Consider the following 24,116-nt stretch of genomic DNA (forward strand, 5'->3'; position numbering starts at 1 on the left):
CCCATTCATCACCTTCCAAGTGCCCCTTTTGCGAGCCCAGCCTCAACCGCCCGTAGCATCATAAACAAAGCTTTCGTAGGTGGCCCGCCGGATTGGGGATACGAGCGAAAATCTGTATCAACCTATCTTATTAAGACCAATAAAGAAATTATCATCATTATTTGGTGATTTTATAGTAGAGCAAGGCATGTTGCATCGAGCTACCGTGCAACATTTGCGCAATTTAAAATCGTAGGAAATAACGGCATCGCCCACATACTTCACAATATGGTCATGCCAGTGGGTAATGAGGGACAATAAATTGACTAAAAGTGGCAGAGCCGGCTATTGACCGATACCGGCGCTGCCAGTAGGCAAGGTGGGACACTAGAATGGCAATGAATGGCAGAGCCGGCTATCTGCCTGTATTGGCGCTGCCACACGGTGGCCGAAATAGGCCCTTTAGTGGCATGGCCACACATTCCTGACGCGGGTAGCGCTGGGGCCTATATTTGTGCTGGTGTATGCCGTGCTGGGGCCAGCCTGGTTGTGCTGCCTGAGGCCATTGTCGTCATTCCAGCTTCGTTGTCATCATACCGTCACGCCATCATCGTCATATAATTATCCAAGTGCCGTCACGCTGGCATCCTTACACCATCGTTTCAGCAATCTCATCATCATCATCATACCGGCTTTTGCGTTCCATCAAGGTCAGTCTTTGTTCGTTATTCCGTCGTCGTCACTGCGACATCGTCATACAATCGTCGTGATGCCGTCATGCTCATGGGCGACTTTGGCAAGCTAGTGCCTTATCAAAGTGGTCCGATACCGGAGGAAGTGTGTGTCACATGTAGCCAAAGCAGCATGAGTCTCACAAAGACAGACAGCGTGTGTCGCTATACTTAGCTTGAATTACCGTCGATAGTCACGTTGAGATAGGTTCTGCTGCAACTTTCTTCTTTTACTTTAATTTATTTCTATTTCGTACGTTTCAATTAAATAAATATTTCCTTGCTGTCATTGCTTGTTTGCTTTTTGTGTTAGTCAATGCTGTCTTTGTAGCATCTCATCATATACCGGCAATCCAGACACTGCAGACGCAGCCTGTCCTTCTGAGAAACTCTTCAAGTAGTGAAACATTTCGGCGTCCTTAAACTGCCGTGTGGACGGCAGATTTTAACTGGCCCCAAAACTGAAGCCAATCTCGGCACTTGGCAAGCTCAAGCTTCGGTAACTTTGTTCTTGGGGAAGGCGTCGCACTAGACCTACCTGAAATTTCAGGAAACATTTGTACGGACTCGCCGCTTGGCTGAGACGGTGGCCAAGCTGTGCCGTCACATGGATAACCTTGTAGCTGAACAAGTAACTCAGCGCAATATGTAGCTGTAGCTGAACCTTATCGCGTAGCCTTGTAGCTGTAGCTTGTAGCCTTGTAGCCTTGTAGCCTTGTAGCTTGTAGCCTTGTAGCCTGGTAGCGTAGCCTTGTTATCGCGCAACCTTGTAGCTGAATGTTAGCGCGTCGGAAGTGTCTTGTTCAAGGATGCTGTCGAATGTGTGTGCGCAAATTTCCTCGTCGAGTTTTTGGATGAGTTAGAGAAGATCTTCTCCAAGTAAATCACGCAGTCGATCCCCCAGGGCAAACTCGAGACTTTGTCCATTAGGGCGTTTCAGCTTCGCTCGAAGCGTGGTTCTGCGTGGCAATTCGCTTTTCATGGAGGCCATCTTCTCAGAGAGAAGTTCGCGTCAGCCGAAACAGTCTGAATCAGTCCTGGCTGTCATCGATTCCCGGGTATCAGCAGCAGTTGTAGAATTCTCGGTCCTCCCATAAAGGCGCCCATCAGGCTTTATAGGCGACATAGAACTGGAAGTGCGCCTTTCCTCGTCCCGAAGCATGCTTCAATGGCTGCTGTTACAAAAAATGTCACAGTTTCGCCCTAAGGGCGAAGCGATGAATGCGATAGCAACACAGCAATGTCATACGAAGTAAGGTGAGCAGCTTTGGTAGCAATATGAATTGTAGTAAACATGAGCTGATTAAGTAAGCAGGTGTGCTGCGGCGTAAGTAGACCGACATGAAGAGAGACTCGATGACCACGAGAAGGCGCGTGTGAAACGGTGGTGTTGATGAGAAGCGCTTCCCGTGGGCAGCGCGTGCGAAGGGACACACCTGTAGCGCTTGCACTGCCGACCCGGGCAGCATTGCATGTGTAGCGTGCGTTGGAAAATGTGGCCCGACTATTACTAACTGATTGAAGAAGCGTGGTGTGAGCGCGCACAAACAAACATGAATAGATCACACTGAATGACTGCAGACAACGACCGTCAAAACGCTGGCAGCGAGCGGATATATACGCCACAGGAGCGGGCGAAGGTACGTGCGGTCTATCGCTTCAACGGAAACTGAACGGCGAATGCGCATAAAGGTCAGAGCCGTGTGGAGATAAGAGACGGTGCGGTCGAACGAACGACGAGCGCGGTTGTTGGCAGCGTAGAAGTGCGCCCCCCCCCCCCCCCCCCGCTCCTTCCGGCACTGGCTTCCCGCTTCCTTGCTTGCGCGTGGGAGAGATAAGAGACTGTGCGGACGAGCGACGAGCGCGGTTGTTGGCAGAGAAGTGCCGGCGCTGGCTTTCCGCTTCCTTGCTTGCGCGTGGGAGATTGAGTGCGTTCGCTCTCCGTGATAGCGCGCGTCCCCGCACGCTGCCTCTGGGGCATACGGCGCGCGGCGAAGATTTTATCTATACGGAACCTCACGGCGACGGCGACGGCAGAAATCCGGTTGAAATGTCCATATAATTGCTATCGCAATAATAAAAGAAGAGTTTTTCATTCAATTCATTCCTCATGGTCGTAATCTGTCCGGCCATCGCGCAACGCCATCTTCCCACAGTGTTGCGGTGCCATTTTCACAGGAGCCTGAGCGATACCCAACGCTGCTGAGCCGCTACACTCCGTGGAGCCTGTGGAGCGTCACCGAACTGGTCGGTTTGGTTGACGACACCGTGGACAGTCCCCAGGACAGGGAACTAGTGCACAGCGTGCTTGCGGCATTCGCCCAACTGGAACCACATCTCCGCTCATTGCCCACAGGTCAGTGGGGCACTGCATGCATGACACCCTTCTGCGAACTTGGCTGGTTTACAAGTAGCATTCGCCTTACGTGCAGTATACGCAGAGAAATAAATATCCCTGTGTATGTTTGGTAGCCTATGCATCATGTTTGTGCGACTTAAGTACGGTATGATACGTACCTTACTTTCTGAATTTAACGTAATTGTCTGCATAAATTTTCCTGATCACTGGGCTCTTGCTATTCGCCATTAAATTATGGATTAAGTTTTTACCTCGACCTAAGCTCACCTGAATTGCATGCCATGAGTGTATAGCCCGCAGAATTTGAGATCGTTCAGGGATTCTAGCATTCGTAAGGCTGACGACACACGTCGACATAGGAACGCCACGAGGTATATTAAAGAGAAACTAAAGTGGTTTTTGAATTGGAAGATTTGGCGGTGGTTTTGAAAGCTGCCAGTGTTTACTTGCACTCGAGAGCATGGAAAACTGTGCGTGGCTCGTGAGAACGATTGACGAATGTGTGTAGGATGACAATATTGTTGGCTATTTCATTCATTCAAATAACTTCTTTGGTTGTCCTGCGATTTGGTGGGGTGGGCCCCGCCTAAGCTTCGGCCAAGGGTTGTTGGCCCTTGGCGGCTTCCTCGGCTCGCTGGACGGCCCAGAGTTGGTGCTGCAGGTCCGAGCTGAGAGCAACGCAGACTCCCAGCGCGCGCGGAGGCTGCCGCTGTTTGAGGCTGCATCACTGTTATCGTTTGGTATACCCGCACATTCCCATAGGATATGCTCTAGAGTCGCAATGTCTGCACTTGTCAGTCGTGTATAAATCTGGGTGTGCATGATAGCTTGACCCGCGGATAGGATCTGGTTTGTAACTGCCGCCATTCGACTGTCTTGTTGTTTAATTTTGGGTGAGGCGGCGGAGTGTGCGCCTCTCTAATCTATGGTGTTGTGTAATTTGGTCATTCGATCTTCCCACTCGTCGGTAGTCGCTGAGGCGGGACTAACCGATGCTATTTGCCATGCATTTAATTACTCAGATGAAGTTGTTGTGCGTGCAGCAGCGCCGCAATCGCTGTTGTCGTAGCTGCGCCCCGTCAAGCGCCGAGTGCCAAGCCACCGATAGTGGCGTCAACACAGCGGTCACGTGTGCCAGGGTCACCGGCTTCAGAGCGGCGGTTGCGCGCACTTTTCGGGCTACCCATATACAATGAAAACACCCGCCGGGGTGGCTCAGTCAGGAAAGGCGTTGCGCTGCTGAGGACGAGATCGCGGGATCGGATCCTGGCCGCGGCGGCCGCATTTCGATGGAGGCGAAATGCCAAAACGTCCGTGTGCTTGCGTTGTAGTGCACGTTAAAGAACCCCAGGTGGTCAAAATTAATCCGGAGCTCTCCACTATGGCGTGCCTCATAATCAGAACTGGTCTTGGCACTTAAAACCCCAGAAAGAAGAAGAGCCATGAAAAAATGGGATTGATGGGCGTGTGTATTCTTGGCAAAGTGAACTGACTCAAACAAAATTCAAGGTCAACTTGCAGGCATTGTTGAGTCTATTGAGAACCGAGGCGCTCGCTTCAATTTTTTCTCATTACTCTCAGCACTCTAGTGTATCAAGAATGAATGAAAACTTGGGCCTATTAAATTACCTTCTCGCCGCGGACTCCTATGACTTTTCCACAGACTATATTGCACTAAGCCCATCCCTAGAAAATACCTGTTCCATCGTCCAGCCTACATGCTGTCCCGCACCAATCACCGATACAAAGTTGCTGTCCCATCAAGCCGCGCCAATGTTTGCTCCAAATCCTTTGTTCCAAGAAGTTCCAATGACTGGAACCACCTTCCCGCCGCCATAGCTGCCATCTCTGACGCCACTAATTTCATAGAAGCTGTGGCCAACTACCTGCACTGCTATCTGTAATGCCTTCGGGCCCTGAGAGCGTGAAAAACTAAAATAAGTAAAACGTTAGGTATTGGGTAAAGGCACCGTGGGAACAGGACAGGACAAAGCGTTGGGAGAGAGGCGCTGCGAGAGAGGGTGAGCTCCCTCCTTCGCCAATGCTTTTTCGCGCCACCCTTTCTGTACTTATGGAACGAATCAAGTAGCCCAAAGCAAACTTTTATCGCTGACTGAAGAGTTTGTAGCATGCGCTGCCTTCGACGGCAGATAATCTCGAAAGGCGCTGGCAAAAGGAAAGTAGGTGCAGTGGGGAATCTTCGAATAACAGCAGCGAGAAAGACGTGGAAGCTTCGCTGTGCCTTTTTTCCCCTGTCTGACTCACCCGCAGGCACAGCAGTCAATGACGGTGCGTCCAAGGATGCCGTAGAGCTAAACCTGGCAGAAACAAAAAAGGCCGCCGAAACGAAAACTAGAACTTCATCAATGGTACGATATTTATGGTCGACAAAGCGGACGGAAAGCTTCGCACGACAGACAGTTTTTTTTTTCGAAAGTTCGCCCAACGGCATAAACCATTAAATATAGATATGTAGGCCGGTTTCGGCGATGAACAGCAATAGTGCTCGATGGTTGCTTCCATAGAGCCATGAATCATAGTTCGGTGGTCACGTAGGATGAAGGCCCACTGTTTGCAGGTAGCGCCGTCGTACCTGGTTTAGACCAGGGCATGTCCACAACAGGTGTTTGATTGTTGCCGCCGGACGCTCGAGCTGGGCAATATGGGCAAGGTATCCACAAATAATACACGGAGGTCTTGGGGCCAGGCATATACGTAGGTGACCGATGGGGTAAGTGCCACCCCCACACGGAGTCTCCGCAACACCACCTCCTCCTGGCGTGTAAGGCCGCCTGGGAGGTTAAATCTCGGGAGATTAAATCTCGTGTGGTGCGGTGGAGAATCTCCTTGCAGTGGAGGAAATCGCCCTGGTGGTCACTTGAGAAAGGTGCTTCCACAGCTAATGGCAGCTCACTGACAGTTGAAACCACGTAGAAAAAAATGTCACAGTTTCGCCCTAAGGGCGAAGCAATGAATGCGATAGCAACACAGCAATGCCATACGAAGTAAGGTGAGCGGCTTTGGTAGCAATATGAATTGTAGTAAACATGAGCTGATTAAGTAAGCAGGTGTGCTGCGCCGTAAGTAGACCGACATGAAGAGAGACTCGATGACCACGAGAAGGCGCGTGTGAAACGGTGGTGTTCATGAGAAGCATTTCCCGTGGGCAGCGCGTGCGAAGGGACACACCTGTAGCGCTGCACTGCCGATCCGGGCAGCATTGCATGTGTAGCGTGCGTTGGAAAATGTGGCCCGACTATTACTAACTGAATGAACAAGCGTGGTGTGAGCGTGCACAAACAAACATGAATAGATCACACTGAATGACTGCAGACAACGACTGTCAAAACGCTGGCAGCAAGCAGCGGGCGTAGGTACGTGGTCTATCGCTTCAACGAAAACTGAGCGGCAAATGCACGGCGCATAAAGGTCAGAGCCGTGTGGAGATAAGCGACGGTGCGAGCGAGCTACGAGCGCGGTTGCTGGCAGAGTAGAAGTGCGCCCCCCCCCCCCCCCCCCAGCTCCCTCCGGCGCGCTGGCTTCCCGCTTCCTTGCTTGCGCGTGGGAGATTGAGTGCGTTCGCTCTCCGTGATAGCGCCCGTCCCCGCACGCTTCCGCTCGGGCATACGGCGCGCGGCGAAGATTTTATCTATAGGGAACCTGACGGCGACGGCGACGACGACACCGACGGCAGAAATCCGGTTGAAGTGTCCATATAATTGCTATGCAAGAAAACACGTGCGCCGGGCATGCCGCCGATGCCGCCGCGTCGTCCGCCGAACCGGAAGCTGCTGGCAGACGGCGTGCCCCACAATTCCCTGCGATTGCTCGTTTTACGGGTCACCTATTAGACCTTCATTTGACCGCAGCTGCGCCGTAGCCTTGCCAACTTACCACGTGACTCGCCGCGCCGAGCTCCACCGCCGCCGGCTTGGCGTATGCGCTCTCCGCATCTGGGCTGCCAATGACCCCGTGACTCGCCGCGCGCCTGGCACCCCCCCCCCCCCCTCACACATACACACACAGACACACACATTCAGCGCCTTTTCCGGCGTCTCTTGCCGTTGCGTCTCTCGGGGTCGTCGGTGACGGCGGCGAGATCTGGGGTCGTATTCTGTAACGCTTCGGTTTTCGAAGGATTCGGTTTGGCGGTGGCGTCACATTGGTGCGGTCCGTTGACGTAATGAAAACAAGTGAAAGGACAGAGACCAATCCGCGCGAAGGTTTCTTTTTGTGGCAGTGAACGTCACAAACCGAGTAAAAATATACCAATTTACGAGCGCTTCTTGGTAAATAAAAATAATTTGTTCATGGTATTGATGAGGTTTACGTTTTTCATCATGAAACGCGTGTGAGTTGTACTGGCGGTGAGTGACTTAACGAATTTTGTTTACTTCGGTTGACCCATTTATGCCGCTAGGTGGGACGTCGTACGCCAACTTCGCGTTGCGGCCAAAATACACATTCAAGTTCCTCGCACAGTCGGAACGCTGTCTCTTTTGAGAATCTGAATTGTAGCCTGAATCCCTCATCTGTCATCTCAAAGGCGTATTGTCAACGTCGAGGTTGTCGCTGTCTATCACGGAGGCTCGCTAAAAGCACGATAACAGGCGCCACAGGCACCGTACACGCCGTCATTTTGCTCCGAGTGCCGCGATCTCGCCCGTGCACACGGCACGCACAGGCTCTGCACACGGCACACCGCGCTTCGGATCAAACCGAAGCAGCGCGCGCGGCTTCGCTTCGTAGCAGACGACAAATTCGGTTTCCGCGTGATTGACATGTGCGTGACGTGAGCAAAAAATGCGTTCGCGCCCTGAGGCGATGGCGTCACCCAGGCGGCGACCAATCGCTGTACGCAAACCGAATCCTTCAAAAAACCGAAGCGTTACAGAATACGGCCCCTGGTGTGTCTTGAGCACGGCGTTTCGCCTTGGAGCCTACGCTGCCAACAACCGCGCTTGTCGTTCGTTCGACAGCACCGTCTCTTATCTCCACACGGCTCTGACCTTTATGCGCCGTGCATTCGCCGCTCAGTTTCCGTTGAAGCGATAGACCGCACGTACCTTCGCCCGCTGCGCGGCGTATGCGCTCGCTGCCAGCGTTTTGACAGTCGTTGGCAGCAGTCATTCAGTGTGATCTATTCATGTTTGTTTGTGCGCGCTCACACCACGCTTGTTCGTTCAGTTAGTAATAGTCGGGCCACATTTTCCAACGCACGCTACACATGCAATGCTGCCCAGATCGGCAGTGCAGCACTACAGGTGTGTCCCTTCGCACGCGCTGCCCACGGTAAGCGCTTCTCATCAACACCACCGTTTCACACGCGCCTTCTCGTGGTCATCGAGTCTCTCTTCATGTCGGTCTACTTACGCCGCAGAACACCTGCTTACTTAATCAGCTCATGTTTACTACAATTCATATTGCTACCAAGGCCGCTCACCTTACTTCGTATGACATTGCTGTGTTGCTATCGCATTCATTGCTTCGCCCTTAGGGCGAAGCAATGAATGCGAAGGGAAACTGTGACATTTTCTTTAATATCACGCAGCTTTTCTTTTTCTTTTTTTTCCTCTCTGTTTGCCAGCGCGGTCGCTTGAACCCCGGTGCCACGGCGGCAGCCGTGGAACCGGGCGCCGACGCGAAGCGGCGGTCGTTGGGGTGTTGCGGAGCGCAGTGTAGCAACGCCCCAAATAAAGAAATACTGCTCCAGTCAGGTAGACTGCTCCCTCCCTGATAGTGAGATTATATTTGGATCATCAAAACAGTGATGCGTTTATAATACCACCGATCCCAACAGCAGGCTAAGTCACCACCAGCCCAGCGTTTTCTCCGTCAACGCCTCCTCCGTTCCAACGGCGGCGGCTCGAAACATGGTACGCGCGAGCGGCGCAGCGTGGCGCCAGCGGTCGAGCGCTGTATCTACTAGTAATTGGAAATACGCGTACGAGCAGCGCCTCCGAGGAGGCACTGGCACGGGCAGCGCGCAGCAGACGACAAGCCAGGATGACGTCACGGCGCATGCGCAATAGCGCGCAGCTGGTGGGAGCTTCGCCGAGCCGCCGCCAGAGGCGCCTGCTGCAGTCACGGACACCGCGAGCATTCGGCGCTAATGCGGGGAAATGGAGAAGCGCGGATGGCGTTGGCAGCAGCTCTGCGTATTGCCTCGTTGGTGCGATCAACGATGCTCACGATCAACGATGCCAAACGCTGCAGCGCTACAGTGTACTGTAGCAGCGCTACGCGCCGCGGGCGCGCCTCACAAAAAAGAAAAAGAAGAACAATGCTGCCCTCCTCTCCTGGCCTTTCCCGTATTTCCAGTGGTCGTCACGATGTCAGCAGGGTGCATCTGGTGATGTCAACAGCGGTTACGACGCCCATTAGTGGAACAAGGACCTCCGACTTCCGGTTTGTCTGCTAGCAGGCATATAGGCGCGCTCCCTGCTCTTGCTCGCTTGTGCGCGCTTGCGTATCGGTGCCCGCCACGGAAGTGCCAAATCGCTCGCGTTCCAACACAGTCGTGCTTAGCGGTCTGATTAGCTGCGCGGACAGAGTGCCACAGTGTTGGCCTTTCTAGACGTGCGCACAACACAGGGTCTATAACAGCACGCTTCGCATGGGCACGGGCCGGCACGGCAGCCACCGCGGGTAGCCACAGCGGGTATAGCACGTTACCGGCACGGTAATTTGCCGCACTCCGTTTGCCATTCGCGGGCCGCCGTTCAACAGCGGTTTTGCTCGCGAACAGCGAGATTTCCTTCCCCCATGTAGAGAGGATGAGACCGGGACTCATTTGTGCGGCAGCCTCACCGCCGCTGATCGCTCGACGGCGCCGATATCGTCGCTAGGCCTTTTCCAGTTCCCTTGAAAGCTAAAGCGGACGGCGCTTCGAAATGAATTACCGACGCTCACAAGCCGCAATATTTTCTTATCGTTGTTATCGCTCTTCACAATAATTGTACACAAAGAAGAAAAATAGGCTGTTATTGGCGGCGCCGTGTACTGCGATGCGAGCACAGCCCCGAGTCGGTCGTCTCCCGTCGGCAGCCGTGCACTGCAGCTGAGCGGCCGCCGATGTTTTCGTCGCCGGTGGCGCACCTTCGCGGTCGCCCGTTGATCGTGCTGCGGGCGGTGCGCCGGACGTACTGTTGCCTACTTTGGACAGCTCTCGCGCGGCACACTTTCTTATAGCCCTTAAATAAAGCGCTAGCAAATAAATTGTGGAAAGTTCCTTCAAAATCTGTGTCAAGGCATAGTGAAATCACTACTGGTTTCCATTATTTTTCTTCGTTATTTGCTCAAGTGAGTTGAATATTGTTCCGTAGTTTATCGCATAATTAGTCCAACTAAATAAATTTAGAATTTCAAGTGACCATTGTTTTTAGATAAGTACTTCGGATGCTGCAAAATTTCTCAACATCGGTGAGGGGAATGTGAAAAAGAAAACAGAAAAATGGGTCGAACAGAACCGGGTACGCGACAGGTATGGCAATACGATTCCTTGTAGGAGAGCCTCCTCGCACATGGACTTTATTTTGCGACGCCAAACCCGCTCTTCAAGCCATTGAGTGCACTATGAGACAAGGCCATTATTATATTTTAGCTCACGAAATCGCAGAGCTTCTCGAAATTGCGGCAAATGTCAGCTTTCAGTGGGGACCTGCATACTGTGGCGTGATAGGAAATGAACAAGCAGACGCTGAAGCTAAAACAGCTGTAAATAATGCGCCAGAAATAAGCATTCCTTATCACGAACAGACACGAATGCCCTGCCTCGGTGCGTTATGCGGAACTCTACACTTGAGCACTGGACCAATCCCGATCGACGACACAGGCACAAATGCGACCCAAAAATGAAGTTCCGCATGCTTCATAAACTGAAGAGGAGTATAACCAGTTTGATACACCGGATTCGTCTTGGTGTTGCACTCACGAGGCGTTATACGCATATAATCGGCAGCAGTGACACTGGTCCGTACTGCGATCACTGCCAAGCGCCAGAAACACTTCAGCATATATTTGCTATGGCCAGCGTACGCGCGGTCTTTTAGTAACTCGTTCAATTGTAGAAATAAGACTCTTATTTCTACAATTGAACGAGTTACTAAAAGACCAATATCTGACGAGATTGTATTAGGTCCTTGGCCTGACGCCAATAGCGCAGCTGTGGTCATCGAAGCGACTATAGTCTTCGTTCAAGCCACTGGACTCGACGCACGACTCTAGAATGACCCTAACGTGATCGACATGTATATACGCACCTCCGTATCTTATCATCATTCGTCGCTCTTTTTCTCCCCTTCCACAGTGTAGAGTAGCAGGTCAGAGCAAAATATATCGCTCAGGCCGACCTCCTCTGCCTTTCCTCAAATAAACCTCTCTCTCTTAAAATCACTGGCGGGCCAACGCATGATACTTTCCTGCTCGGGCTGGGCACCGGCATGAAATATCGTCCCCTGCGGTGCTGTAATTTGGGATCCTCCCTTGCGATACTAAATGAATAAACTTGAACGCATGCATGGGCATTATTGACCCTTTTCGCGGAGCAGTTTGCTTAGGGAAACGAGATGGCGCTTTCGGCGGCGCGCCATACGTCTCCTCAGCGAACGTGCACGAATACAAAATCATTACCGGTTCTCCGGTGCTTCTGTGCGATCAGCTGTCGGAAATGCAACTGAGTTTTCGCTAACGCACTGTGCTCCATTTATGCTGGTTTGAATCATGTGGATTGAAGACGTGTGCAGTAGTTGGCTGCAAATACAGTGACTGGCATATTAAGGAATGTAGTGAATATGATAGGGCTAAGTTCGCGGACCGCTGCTGCAAGTGTCCGTACATGTTTCCGCCACTTCGATATGTACGGCTTTTCTCGAAGATACACAAATTTGCTCATCCACCAGCGTTGTATTGCAAACCTTCAGAGAAAGCCCCGATACGTCGGAAAGAGTGGTTACGGCTCGTTAAACAATGATAACGCGTGTAGCGCCGCTTCCTGTCATAGTAGGTTTCGCGCACAGTGTCTACACACATCTACCCCAACCAGCACGGAAACTTACACCCTATCTATCGCCAACGTGTAAAGAACAAGTGAATGAGCGCACACTTGAATATATATACGCACAAAAAGTAACGGTACTACACCGATAGCGCACGAATGGTCGAAGCTGAATGTTTCGTAATGGTCCACAAGACTAAGCGAGCTACTACCGATAAGACGCACTGGCTACAAGGTATTACAATGTGCAGAACAGCTACGTTTCAAGCCTTGTGCGCAGTTAGAACAAATTTAATGGAACTGAGCACACCCACAAGCGATTAAGCAGAAAATGATAAGATAGTGACCGCACCGAGGAAGCTTACTGAGTCAGAAACGTTACAAGCCGCTGCTGGGTGATTCCACGAGAGATCAACACGGGTCCAAAAATTCATATTTTAAATTTCATGCAATATTTTATATTTTGTGGGCATATCACTCTGTAGTACGAAAGTGAACTTGCATTCTTTGAGAAATTGATACTTTAGAAGAAAAAAATATCGAAATTCTTCAAGTTGCAGGCTCCATTTACATGCACCGGGCATTCTCGCAAATTCACAACAATGTCAAATACAAAATATTACGGCTACAAAGAATGCATTTTCTTGTGTAAAACGTATACGTAAAGAAGAGTCAGCAAGCGTTGTTTGAGGCTTCTGTGCAAAACGGAAGTGTTTTAGAAAAAATTCTTAATTTGCTACACTTTTCGAAATTTGCTATATTTACGAATTTTTATCTACTAAACTAATGAATGTAGCTTTTTAAATTTGGTGGGCTATGAGACCATAACCTGTTTAACGATTGCGCTGAATATTGTTGCTGTAGCACAAATTTACATTTTTACAGTTTGCCTCAAATGACGAAAATGAACACTATTTAAAAATCAAAATAAAAAACCCATCGTTAATTTTTCTCAAAAGTTCTTAAACAGCTGTCCACAGACACTGGAAAAAGAACATTAAAAAACATCTTGCATTATTTTTTTAATGAAAACATATGTGGTAGAAATGAGAGCTTCGCCGGGATGCAGCAAGGTGCTCAAAAATAGGGACATCGGGGTAAAAAGAACGTCCATTAGCCTCTGACTTGCCTAAACTTGGCCATGATTGCGACACAAGGACAGTTTTGGTAAACTAGTATTATGATTGCAAGCACGCAGTTCTCGAATGCATAACTTTCTGACGTAAATTGTGCTACTGGGCCATCATTCGCGCCCATATTTTGTTAGTGCTTTCAGATGATGCTCTTATAAAAATCGTCTCTTTTGAACAAGTTGGTAGGGTGTAGTAGAATGGGGAGTGGGTCCGTGGGAGGCGGTGGTAAACAGGGGGTAAAGCGAAATACGTTGAAAGTTGCTGGCGGTGTGGCCGCCGCCTTAAGAGGAAGCTTTAGCTTGGGTGCTCCTATCTAAATACATGTAAAACGAGAATTCCCTTTTCTCTGCAACCACTGCACCACATTTGATGACGTTTGTTGCAGTTAAAAGAAAAGTGAAACTCTAGTGGCTATTGGTTGCAATTTTTTTGTTTAAGTCGTCAACTGTTTATAAAATTGACAAAATAGCAGAGCTTCAGAAAACGAAACTATCAAATTTACAACTCTAACTCAGCAATGAAACATGATGTCACAATCTTGTAAACTGCACCGAATAGAAAATCTAAAGTGTACAAAATTGCAATATTCTACATGGCTTTAAGATAGACTACTATTTTGTGTGTAGAACTTGTGCAAAATCCTTGTAAACAATGTAACAAATTCACGTAAGAAATAAATTGGCATCTCAAATTTGTCTGCTTTGAATGCTCTAATAGTTGCCGTTCACAGGTCTGCGATATCTTTTATATAGGTGCAGAGCTACGAATTTGTAAACTTCGTGCTTCTATTTTTTTCAAACTTACCAATTCTTGAAAATTACAGTTAAGTAATGCATGCCAGAAATCGACATTTCGCGTCCGACAGTCACTAGAATTTACCTTTCTCTCTCATGTGCAACAAATTTAAGTAAAATCGGCCCAGTGGGATCAGGAAATCGTTTGTGCGTTTTACATGTATTTCAATAGGCGGCATCGGAGTTGGGCTCGAGCGAAAGCTTCCTCTTAAGTGCAAGCTTTATTAGATTCGCTTCATTAGATCTGCGTGATCTGGCCCTCTGGATCAGTTGGTCTTATTCAAAATGTGGAAAGAGCCGCCATTACTGCAACGCTACGTAAACTGAGGACGCGTTCTCAGCACGCTATCATCCTTTCGGATTTGTCAGCGCTGCTCCAACAATTATCCCGTGCATTGTATGGCAGCAAGTTTGGCCGACAGTCATTGATGTTAGCTAAGGAGCTCAGCAATAGGCATTTCATTGTCAAGTTTCAGTGGGTACCTCCACATGTTGGACTTGCAGGCAATGATGCAGCAGAATAAATTAAGAGTGCCAATGAATCACCGCTTATATAAAGACTTCTCAGCACTTTGAATATCACCTCACCATCCAGGAGTGGTTTAAGGAATCCGTCACGCAGAAGCTATACGCTGTTTCATAGAGTAAGAACTAGTTCCGCGAACAACCCCCCCCCCCCTCCCTCCCTGTTAACGCGGAACAGTTCATTTGTGCCTGCCAATACTTCAATGAAAACAGAAACGCTCTGCTCGAGGCTTCGCACAGTAGACCAATATCCTTAAGAGTGTGCGGAACAGGTAATGTTTCCCAAAACACATAAGTTTCCGAGAGAGGAAGTGTCGTGCCTCTTTCCACCCGTTCAGCCCCCTTTTTAAAGAGCAGGTAGAAGAGAGCAACCGCTGGCACACTATCTGCCAGCTAAATAAGCCCTAACCAACACCCCCCCATCATCGTGTCTTAGGTTATACTGTATAATGATGTTTCCGACGGAGCCATCGCAAGTACGAAATTTTTAGAGAATTTTGCCTGCCGTAAATTTTGTTACTTGTGTACATGCACAGGGAGTTCACCGTTAAATCTGCAATTACCTGCGCTGCAAGCTACGCACACTTGTTAAATAAAACGAGCCATGTTAAGGTTGCTCTGTTGACGTATCTTTACTCACATTCAAGAGAATGAGTATTGTACTGAACGGTATTTTATGCACAAGTATTGACCATACCCTTGTGTCGCAATCATGGCCAAGTTTAGGCAAGTCAGAGGCTAATGGACGTTCTTTTTACCCCGATGTCCCTATTTCTTAGCACCTTGCTGCATCCCGGCGAAGCTCTCATTTCTACCACATATATTGTCATTAAAAACAAAATAATGCAAGATGTTTTTTAATGTTCTTATTCCAGTGTCTGTGGACGGCTGTTTAAGAAATTTCGAGAAAAATTAACGATGGCATTTTCTTATTTTGATTTTTAAATAGTGTTCATTTTCGTCAAAACTTCACATTTGAGGCAAACTGTAAAAATGGAAATTTGTGCTACAGCAACAATATTCAGCGCAATCGTTAAACAGGTTAAGGTCTCATAGCCCACCAAATTAAAAAGGCTACATTCATTAGTTTAGTAGATAAAAATTCGTAAATATAGCAAATTTCGAAAAGTGTAGCAAATAAAGAATTTTTTCTAAAACACTTCCGTTTTGCACAGAAGCCTCAAACAACGCTTGCTGACTCTTCTTTACGTATACGTTTTACACAAGAAAATGCATTCTTTGTAGCCGTAATATTTTGTATTTGACATTGTTGTGAATTTGCGAGAATGCCCGGTGCATGTAAATGGAGCCTGCAACTTGAAGAATTTCGATATCTTTTTCTTCTAAAGTATCCATTTCTCAAAGAATGCAAGTTCACTTTCGTACTACGGAGTGATATGCCCACAAAATATAAAATATTGAATGAAGTTTAAAATATGAATTTTTGGACCCGTGTTGATCTCTCGTGGAATCACCCTGCTTCAATATGTTTGCCAAATAAAGAACGAAGACGAAAACACCATAAGCCTGATTAAATTCATGGAACGTTTGGATAGCTTGAATAGATATTTAGCCCCGCTTTTAGAACAAGCACCATAAACGCTGTTCGCGCCGTTTGGACGTAGCTTAATGAGCTCCGGAAGCGCTTTTGCATGTTCTCCGAAACTGCGGCCAAGGCTTCGTGTCGTCCACTCAGTCAACGTCTACGGTATCTCCCGAAACGGAGGTTTGCAAAGCCGGACTGGCGTCATACACATCCGCTGTAAACACGGAGGCAGTTGAGGCAAGCAATGGAGGCGTCATCAAGTGATCAAACAGAGAGTGACGGGATGGATGCTGTTATCCTGATAAGGTAGATAGCACACGCCATCATCGTCGAAAGTCGATGGCGCAAACTGCATCACCAGGGGAACTGCTGAAGCTTCAGACAGGAGAGATGCGCGCAGCAAAGTGACGAACTGCATGTAGAACAGAAACGAGTTTGTAGCGACAGACGCATTGTCGCCGCTACCCGCGCCCATTGAAGGCTGAAGCCGGATGCTTGGTGCTTTTATATTCTTCAGACGAGACTGCCGGTGACGATGCAGCTGGCCAGCCAGTGACGGGATGGATGCTGTTATCCTGATAAGGTAGATAGCACACGCCATCATCGTCGGAAGTCGATGGCGCAAACTGCGTCACCAGGGGAACTGCTGAAGCTTCAGACAGGAGAGATGCGCGCAGCAAAGTGACGAACTGCATGTAGAACAGAAACGAGTTTGTAGCGACAGACGCATTGTCGCCGCTACCCGCTGCCCATTGAAGGCTGAAGCCGGATGCTTGGTGCTTTTATATTCTTCAGACGAGACTGCCGGTGACGATGCAGCTGGCCAGCCAGTGACGGGATGGATGCTGTTATCCTGATAAGGTAGATAGCACACGCCATCATCGTCGGAAGTCGATGGCGCAAACTGCATCACCAGGGGAACTGCTGAAGCTTCAGACAGGAGAGATGCGCGCAGCAAAGTGACGAACTGCATGTAGAACAGAAACGAGTTTGTAGCGACAGACGCATTGTCGCCGCTACCCGTGCCCATTGAAGGCTGAAGCCGGATGCTTGGTGCTTTTATATTCTTCAGACGAGACTGCCGGTGACGATGCAGCTGGCCAGCCAGTGACGGGATGGATGCTGTTATCCTGATAAGGTAGATAGCACACGCCATCATCGTCGGAAGTCGATGGCGCAAACTGCATCACCAGGGGAACTGCTGAAGCTTCAGACAGGAGAGATGCGCGCAGCAAAGTGACGAACTGCATGTAGAACAGAAACGAGTTTGTAGCGACAGACGCATTGTCGCCGCTACCCGCGCCCATTGAAGGCTGAAGCCGGATGCTTGGTGCTTTTATATTCTTCAGACGAGACTGCCGGTGACGATGCAGCTGGCCAGCCAGTGACGGGATGGATGCTGTTATCCTGATAAGGTAGATAGCACACGCCATCATCGTCGGAAAGTCGATGGCGCAAACTGCGTCACCAGGGGAACTGCTGAAGCTTCAGACAGGAGAGATGCGCGCAGCAAAGTGACGAACTGCATGTAGAACAGAAACGAGTTTGTAGCGACAGACGCATTGTCGCCGCTACCCGTGCCCATTGAAGGCTGAAGCCGGATGCTTGGTGCTTTTATATTCTTCAGACGAGACTGCCGGTGACGATGCAGCTGGCCAGCCAGTGACGGGATGGATGCTGTTATCCTGATAAGGTAGATAGCACACGCCATCATCGTCGAAAGTCGATGGCGCAAACTGCATCACCAGGGGAACTGCTGAAGCTTCAGACAGGAGAGATGCGCGCAGCAAAGTGACGAACTGCATGTAGAACAGAAACGAGTTTGTAGCGACAGACGCATTGTCGCCGCTACCCGTGCCCATTGAAGGCTGAAGCCGGATGCTTGGTGCTTTTATATTCTTCAGACGAGACTGCCGGTGACGATGCAGCTGGCCAGCCAGTGACGGGATGGATGCTGTTATCCTGATAAGGTAGATAGCACACGCCATCAGCGTCGGAAGTCGATGGCGCAAACTGCGTCACCAGGGGAACTGCTGAAGCTTCAGACAGGAGAGATGCGCGCAGCAAAGTGACGAACTGCATGTAGAACAGAAACGAGTTTGTAGCGACAGACGCATTGTCGCCGCTACCCGTGCCCATTGAAGGCTGAAGCCGGATGCTTGGTGCTTTTATATTCTTCAGACGAGACTGCCGGTGACGATGCAGCTGGCCAGCCAGTGACGGGATGGATGCTGTTATCCTGATAAGGTAGATAGCACACGCCATCAGCGTCGGAAGTCGATGGCGCAAACTGCGTCACCAGGGGAACTGCTGAAGCTTCAGACAGGAGAGATGCGCGCAGCAAAGTGACGAACTGCATGTAGAACAGAAACGAGTTTGTAGCGACAGACGCATTGTCGCCGCTACCCGTGCCCATTGAAGGCTGAAGCCGGATGCTTGGTGCTTTTATATTCTTCAGACGAGACTGCCGGTGACGATGCAGCTGGCCAGCCAGTGACGGGATGGATGCTGTTATCCTGATAAGGTAGATAGCACACGCCATCAGCGTCGGAAGTCGATGGCGCAAACTGCGTCACCAGGGGAACTGCTGAAGCTTCAGACAGGAGAGATGCGCGCAGCAAAGTGACGAACTGCATGTAGAACAGAAACGAGTTTGTAGCGACAGACGCATTGTCGCCGCTACCCGTGCCCATTGAAGGCTGAAGCCGGATGCTTGGTGCTTTTATATTCTTCAGACGAGACTGCCGGTGACGATGCAGCTGGCCAGCCAGTGACGGGATGGATGCTGTTATCCTGATAAGGTAGATAGCACACGCCATCAGCGTCGGAAGTCGATGGCGCAAACTGCGTCACCAGGGGAACTGCTGAAGCTTCAGACAGGAGAGATGCGCGCAGCAAAGTGACGAACTGCATATAGAACAGAAACGAGTTTGTAGCGACAGACGCATTGTCGCCGCTACCCGTGCCCATTGAAGGCTGAAGCCGGATGCTTGGTGCTTTTATATTCTTCAGACGAGACTGCCGGTGACGATGCAGCTGGCCAGCCAGTGACGGGATGGATGCTGTTATCCTGATAAGGTAGATAGCACACGCCATCAGCGTCGGAAGTCGATGGCGCAAACTGCGTCACCAGGGGAACTGCTGAAGCTTCAGACAGGAGAGATGCGCGCAGCAAAGTGACGAACTGCATGTAGAACAGAAACGAGTTTGTAGCGACAGACGCATTGTCGCCGCTACCCGTGCCCATTGAAGGCTGAAGCCGGATGCTTGGTGCTTTTATATTCTTCAGACGAGACTGCCGGTGACGATGCAGCTGGCCAGCCAGTGACGGGATGGATGCTGTTATCCTGATAAGGTAGATAGCACACGCCATCATCGTCGGAAGTCGATGGCGCAAACTGCGTCACCAGGGGAACTGCTGAAGCTTCAGACAGGAGAGATGCGCGCAGCAAAGTGACGAACTGCATGTAGAACAGAAACGAGTTTGTAGCGACAGACGCATTGTCGCCGCTACCCGTGCCCATTGAAGGCTGAAGCCGGATGCTTGGTGCTTTTATATTCTTCAGACGAGACTGCCGGTGACGATGCAGCTGGCCAGCCAGTGACGGGATGGATGCTGTTATCCTGATAAGGTAGATAGCACACGCCATCATCGTCGGAAGTCGATGGCGCAAACTGCGTCACCAGGGGAACTGCTGAAGCTTCAGACAGGAGAGATGCGCGCAGCAAAGTGACGAACTGCATGTAGAACAGAAACGAGTTTGTAGCGACAGACGCATTGTCGCCGCTACCCGTGCCCATTGAAGGCTGAAGCCGGATGCTTGGTGCTTTTATATTCTTCAGACGAGACTGCCGGTGACGATGCAGCTGGCCAGCCAGTGACGGGATGGATGCTGTTATCCTGATAAGGTAGATAGCACACGCCATCATCGTCGGAAGTCGATGGCGCAAACTGCGTCACCAGGGGAACTGCTGAAGCTTCAGACAGGAGAGATGCGCGCAGCAAAGTGACGAACTGCACGTAGAACAGAAACGGGTTTGTGAGCTACGAACGCATTGTCGCCGCTATCCCACTGAAGGCGGAACCTGGATGCCTGGTGCTTTTATATTCTTCAGGCGGGACTGCTGGTGACGATGCCGCTGGCCAGCCAGTGACTGGTGGGATGCTGTTATCCAGATAAGGTAGATAGCCCACGCAGTCATCGTCGAAAGTCGATGGTGCAAACTGCGTCACCAGGGGAACTGCTGAAGCTTCAGACAGGAGAGATGCGCGCAGCAAAGTGACGAACTGCACGTAGAACAGAAACGGGTTTGTGAGCGACGAACGCATTGTCGCCGCTATCCCACTGAAGGCGGAACCTGGATGCTTGGTGCTTTTATATTGTTACGGGGAGTATTTAATTAACCGTGAACGGCTAGCGCTTGCCTAGTCAAGACTGCACAGAGCGCACAGGTTCCAGCAGGTTTTCAGTCCGACAAGAGAGCCTCTGACCCAGCCCCACTACAATGTCTTTGTCTTTGCCATTGCTCGTGACATTATCCCCGGCCGATGAAGCACCGTCCCGGTGCTTGTTGTGATCAAAATGAATTATCACAGTTGTAAAGTTTGAGGCGGGAAACATGTACGATGTCAGTTCGCGGTGCGGCAGTCGATGAGGTGGATGCCATGGGAGATATCTCATAGGTGACAGGAGTCACCTGGCGCAGCACGCGATAGGGTCCGACGTACCGCGACATTAACTTTTCACACAGGCCGACGCGACGAGATGGGAGCCAGAGAAGGACGAGAGAGCCCGGTGGAAAATCAGCATCGCGGTGTTGACGATCGTAGATGGCCTTTTGTGCGGTCTGCGATGACGTGAGCTGAGCGCGGGCTACTGTGCGCGCGACGAGCGCACGCGTGATGACATCTTGCGCATAGGAAGTCGTGGACGTGGAGGCCGGATCAGAAGGGAGCAAGGTGTCAAAGGGTAGTAAGGGATGGCGTCCAAAGAGAAGATAGAAGGGTGAGTAGCCGGCAGTTTCATGACGCGATGAGTTGTATGCAAATGTGACGAACGGGAGCGCAACGTCCCAATCATGGTGGTCATCGGAAACGTACATGGAAAGCATGTCGGTCAGTGTACGGTTTAAGCGTTCGGTGAGTCCATTAGTTTGAGGGTGATATGAGGTCGTGAAGTTGTGATGAGTAGCACATGATCGAAGTAGATCGTCAACCACACGAGACAGGAAGTAGCGACCGCGATCTGTGAGTAGGTGACGTGGAGCACCATGTTGGAGGATGACGTCGTACAGTAGGAAGTCGGCTACGTCTGTGGCGCAGCTGGTTGGCAACGCTCGAGTAATTGCAAATCGAGTGGTATAATCCGTAGCGACTGCAATCCATTTGTTGCCTTTCGTGGAAATTGGAAAGGGACCCAGCAAGTCCAGGCCCACTCGATGAAATGGCTCGGCTGGAACGTCAATTGGCTGAAGGAGACCTGCGGGTAGAGTCGCAGGTTTCTTCCGACGCTGACACAGGTCACAAGATGTTACGTAGCGGCGAACGGACCGATAAAGGCCCTTCCAGAAAAAGCGTCGTCGTATGCGATCATAAGTTCTGGAGACGCCTAAGTGCCCGGAAGTGGGGGCGTCATGAAACTGGATGAGGACATCCCTGCGCAGATGATGCGGGACAACGAGCAGGAGTTCGGCGCCGTCGGGGTGCATGTTGCGGCGGTAAAGAACGTTATCCTGAAGCAAGAACATGTTGAGTGAAGGGTCGATGGTGCCGGATTGCAGACGGTCAATAATAGAGAGCAACGATGGATCTCTACGTTGTTCGTCGGCCACATGGATGAAGTCTGTTATCGCCAAGACACAGGTGTCGGAGTCTGTTTCAGTGGAGTCGGGTGGTTCAACGGGATGGCGGGAGAGGCAGTCGGCGTCGTTGTGTAACTTGCCAGATTTGTACACTACCGAGAACGTGTACTCCTGTAACCGTAATGCCCAACGGCCGAGCCTTCCTGTGGGGTCTTTAAGTGTCGAGAGCCAGCAGAGCGCATGGTGGTCTGTTATGACCACGAACGGCCGTCCATATAGGTACGGACGGAATTTCGCGACAGCCCAGACGAGAGCTAGGCACTCCCGCTCAGTAATGGTGTAATTCTTCTCCGACGGTGACAGCAGACGACTAGCATACGCGATCACACGGTTGACTTCGTTCTGTGTTTGGGCGAGGATAGCACCAATGCCATGGCCGCTTGCGTCGGTGCGAAGTTCTGTTCTAGCAGCCGGGTCAAAATGAGCCAGCACAGGTGGTGAAGTGAGGGCAGAAATCAACGACGCAAAGGCAGTCGCTTGATCCGCGCCCCAAGAAAAGGCCGCATCCTTTTTGAGTAGGTCCATGAGGGGTCGAGCAATGTCCGCGAAGTTGACAACAAAGCGGCGAAAGTAAGAGCAGAGCCCAAGAAAGCTGCGTACTTCTTGGGTGGACCGTGGAACCGGGAAGTCGCGAACGGCACGGACCTTGTCAGGGCCCGGTTGTACGCCAGTAGCGTCGACTAGGTGTCCAAGTAATTTGATCTGGCGGCGCCCAAAGGTACACTTAGATGAATTGAGCTGGAGGCCAGAACGCCGAAATATGTCGAGAATGGCCGACAGACGAGGGAGGTGGCTGTCAAAGCTGGGCGAGAAAACGATTACGTCATCCAGATAACAAAGACAGGTTGACCATTTCAGACCACGTAGAAGAGTGTCCATCATGCGTTCAAAAGTTGCAGGAGCATTACACAAACCAAAAGGCATAACCTTAAATTGGTAGAGGCCGTCGGGTGTGATGAATGCGGTCTTCTCGCGGTCGCGCTCATCGACGGCAATTTGCCAGTATCCCGAGGGGAGGTCTAGCGACGAGAAATATTTGGCACCATGGAGGCAGTCGAGCGCATCATCAATTCGGGGAAGAGGATACACATCCTTCTTCGTCACCCGATTGAGATGGCGATAATCGACGCAAAACCGCCAGCTGTCGTCCTTCTTTTTCACAAGCACTACAGGGGATGCCCAGGGGCTAGAAGAAGGCTCGATCACATCTTTATCTAGCATTTTATCAACCTCCTTTTGGATGACTTGGCGCTCAGAGTGAGACACTCGGTAAGGGTGCTTGTGAAGGGGGCTGGCGTCTCCAGTGTCGATGCGGTGGGCCACGACTTGTGTACGGCCTAATGGAGTGTTCTCAATATCAAATACGTCAAGGTACGAAAATAGGACACCACGGAGTGCTTCACTTTGGGACGGTAAGAGGTCGGGGGATATCATTTTGTCCAGAAGTGCCTGGGTTGGCGCCGGTATGACAGGTTGGGTCATGGGCTCAGCGTCAGCAGTGAATGAAAAAACAGTACATTCTTCCAGAGGTGACAGTTCGGCTAGTGAAATTCCTTGAGGAAGAACATGGGTCGAAGTAGAAAAGTGGAGGACTGGAAGCAACGTTCTGTTGTTGGCAACAACCACTATGGTATGAGGAAGCGCGATGTTGCGCGAGAGGATCAGGTCTGTGAGGGGAGCGACCACATATTCACCATCAGGGACCGGTGGGAACGGTGACATAAGGACGTAGGTAGCAGCCTGCGCGGGTAGTCGTAGAAACTCCATGGAACGTAGGCGACTGTGACTTGATGCGGCGTAATCAGGACACAATGGCAGTTCGAGCCGCAAAATGCCAGTAGAACAATCGATGAGGGCAGAGTGGGCGCTCAAGAAGTCAATACCAAGAATGACATCATGAGGGCAAGCGTCCAGAACAGCGAAAATAACTGAAGTGTTGTGACCGGCAACAGTAACGCGGGCAGTGCACATACCAAGAACCGGTGTTCGGGTGCCGTCAGCTACTCGCACAGTAGGAGAGACGGCAGGTGTCAGCACTTTGCGTAGGCGGCGTCGGAGCGTAGAACTAAGAACAGATATGTGGGCGCCAGTATCAATGAGAGCAGTAACGGGCACACCGTCGACGAGAACACCGAGCAAATTGCGTCTGGAAGTAGGGTTCAATAGAGGTTTTTCTGTCCTTGTCGTCAATG

At 50.6% G+C, this 24,116-nt stretch overlaps 1 protein-coding gene across 1 annotated transcript in view; it reads left to right on the plus strand.

Moving 5' to 3' along the window:
• LOC119461884 (hydroxylysine kinase) overlaps positions 1–24,116 on the plus strand; it is a 435,160-nt gene that overhangs the window by 351,562 nt on the left and 59,482 nt on the right. Inside the window, exon 6 of the mRNA XM_037723252.2 lies at positions 2,889–3,066. Within this exon, the coding sequence (XP_037579180.1) occupies positions 2,889–3,066 (178 nt within the window). The remainder of the gene's footprint in view (positions 1–2,888; positions 3,067–24,116) is intronic.

The sequence above is a fragment of the Dermacentor silvarum genome, chromosome 8 (genome assembly GCF_013339745.2).
Source record: "Dermacentor silvarum isolate Dsil-2018 chromosome 8, BIME_Dsil_1.4, whole genome shotgun sequence".
Lineage (NCBI taxonomy): Eukaryota > Metazoa > Arthropoda > Arachnida > Ixodida > Ixodidae > Dermacentor > Dermacentor silvarum.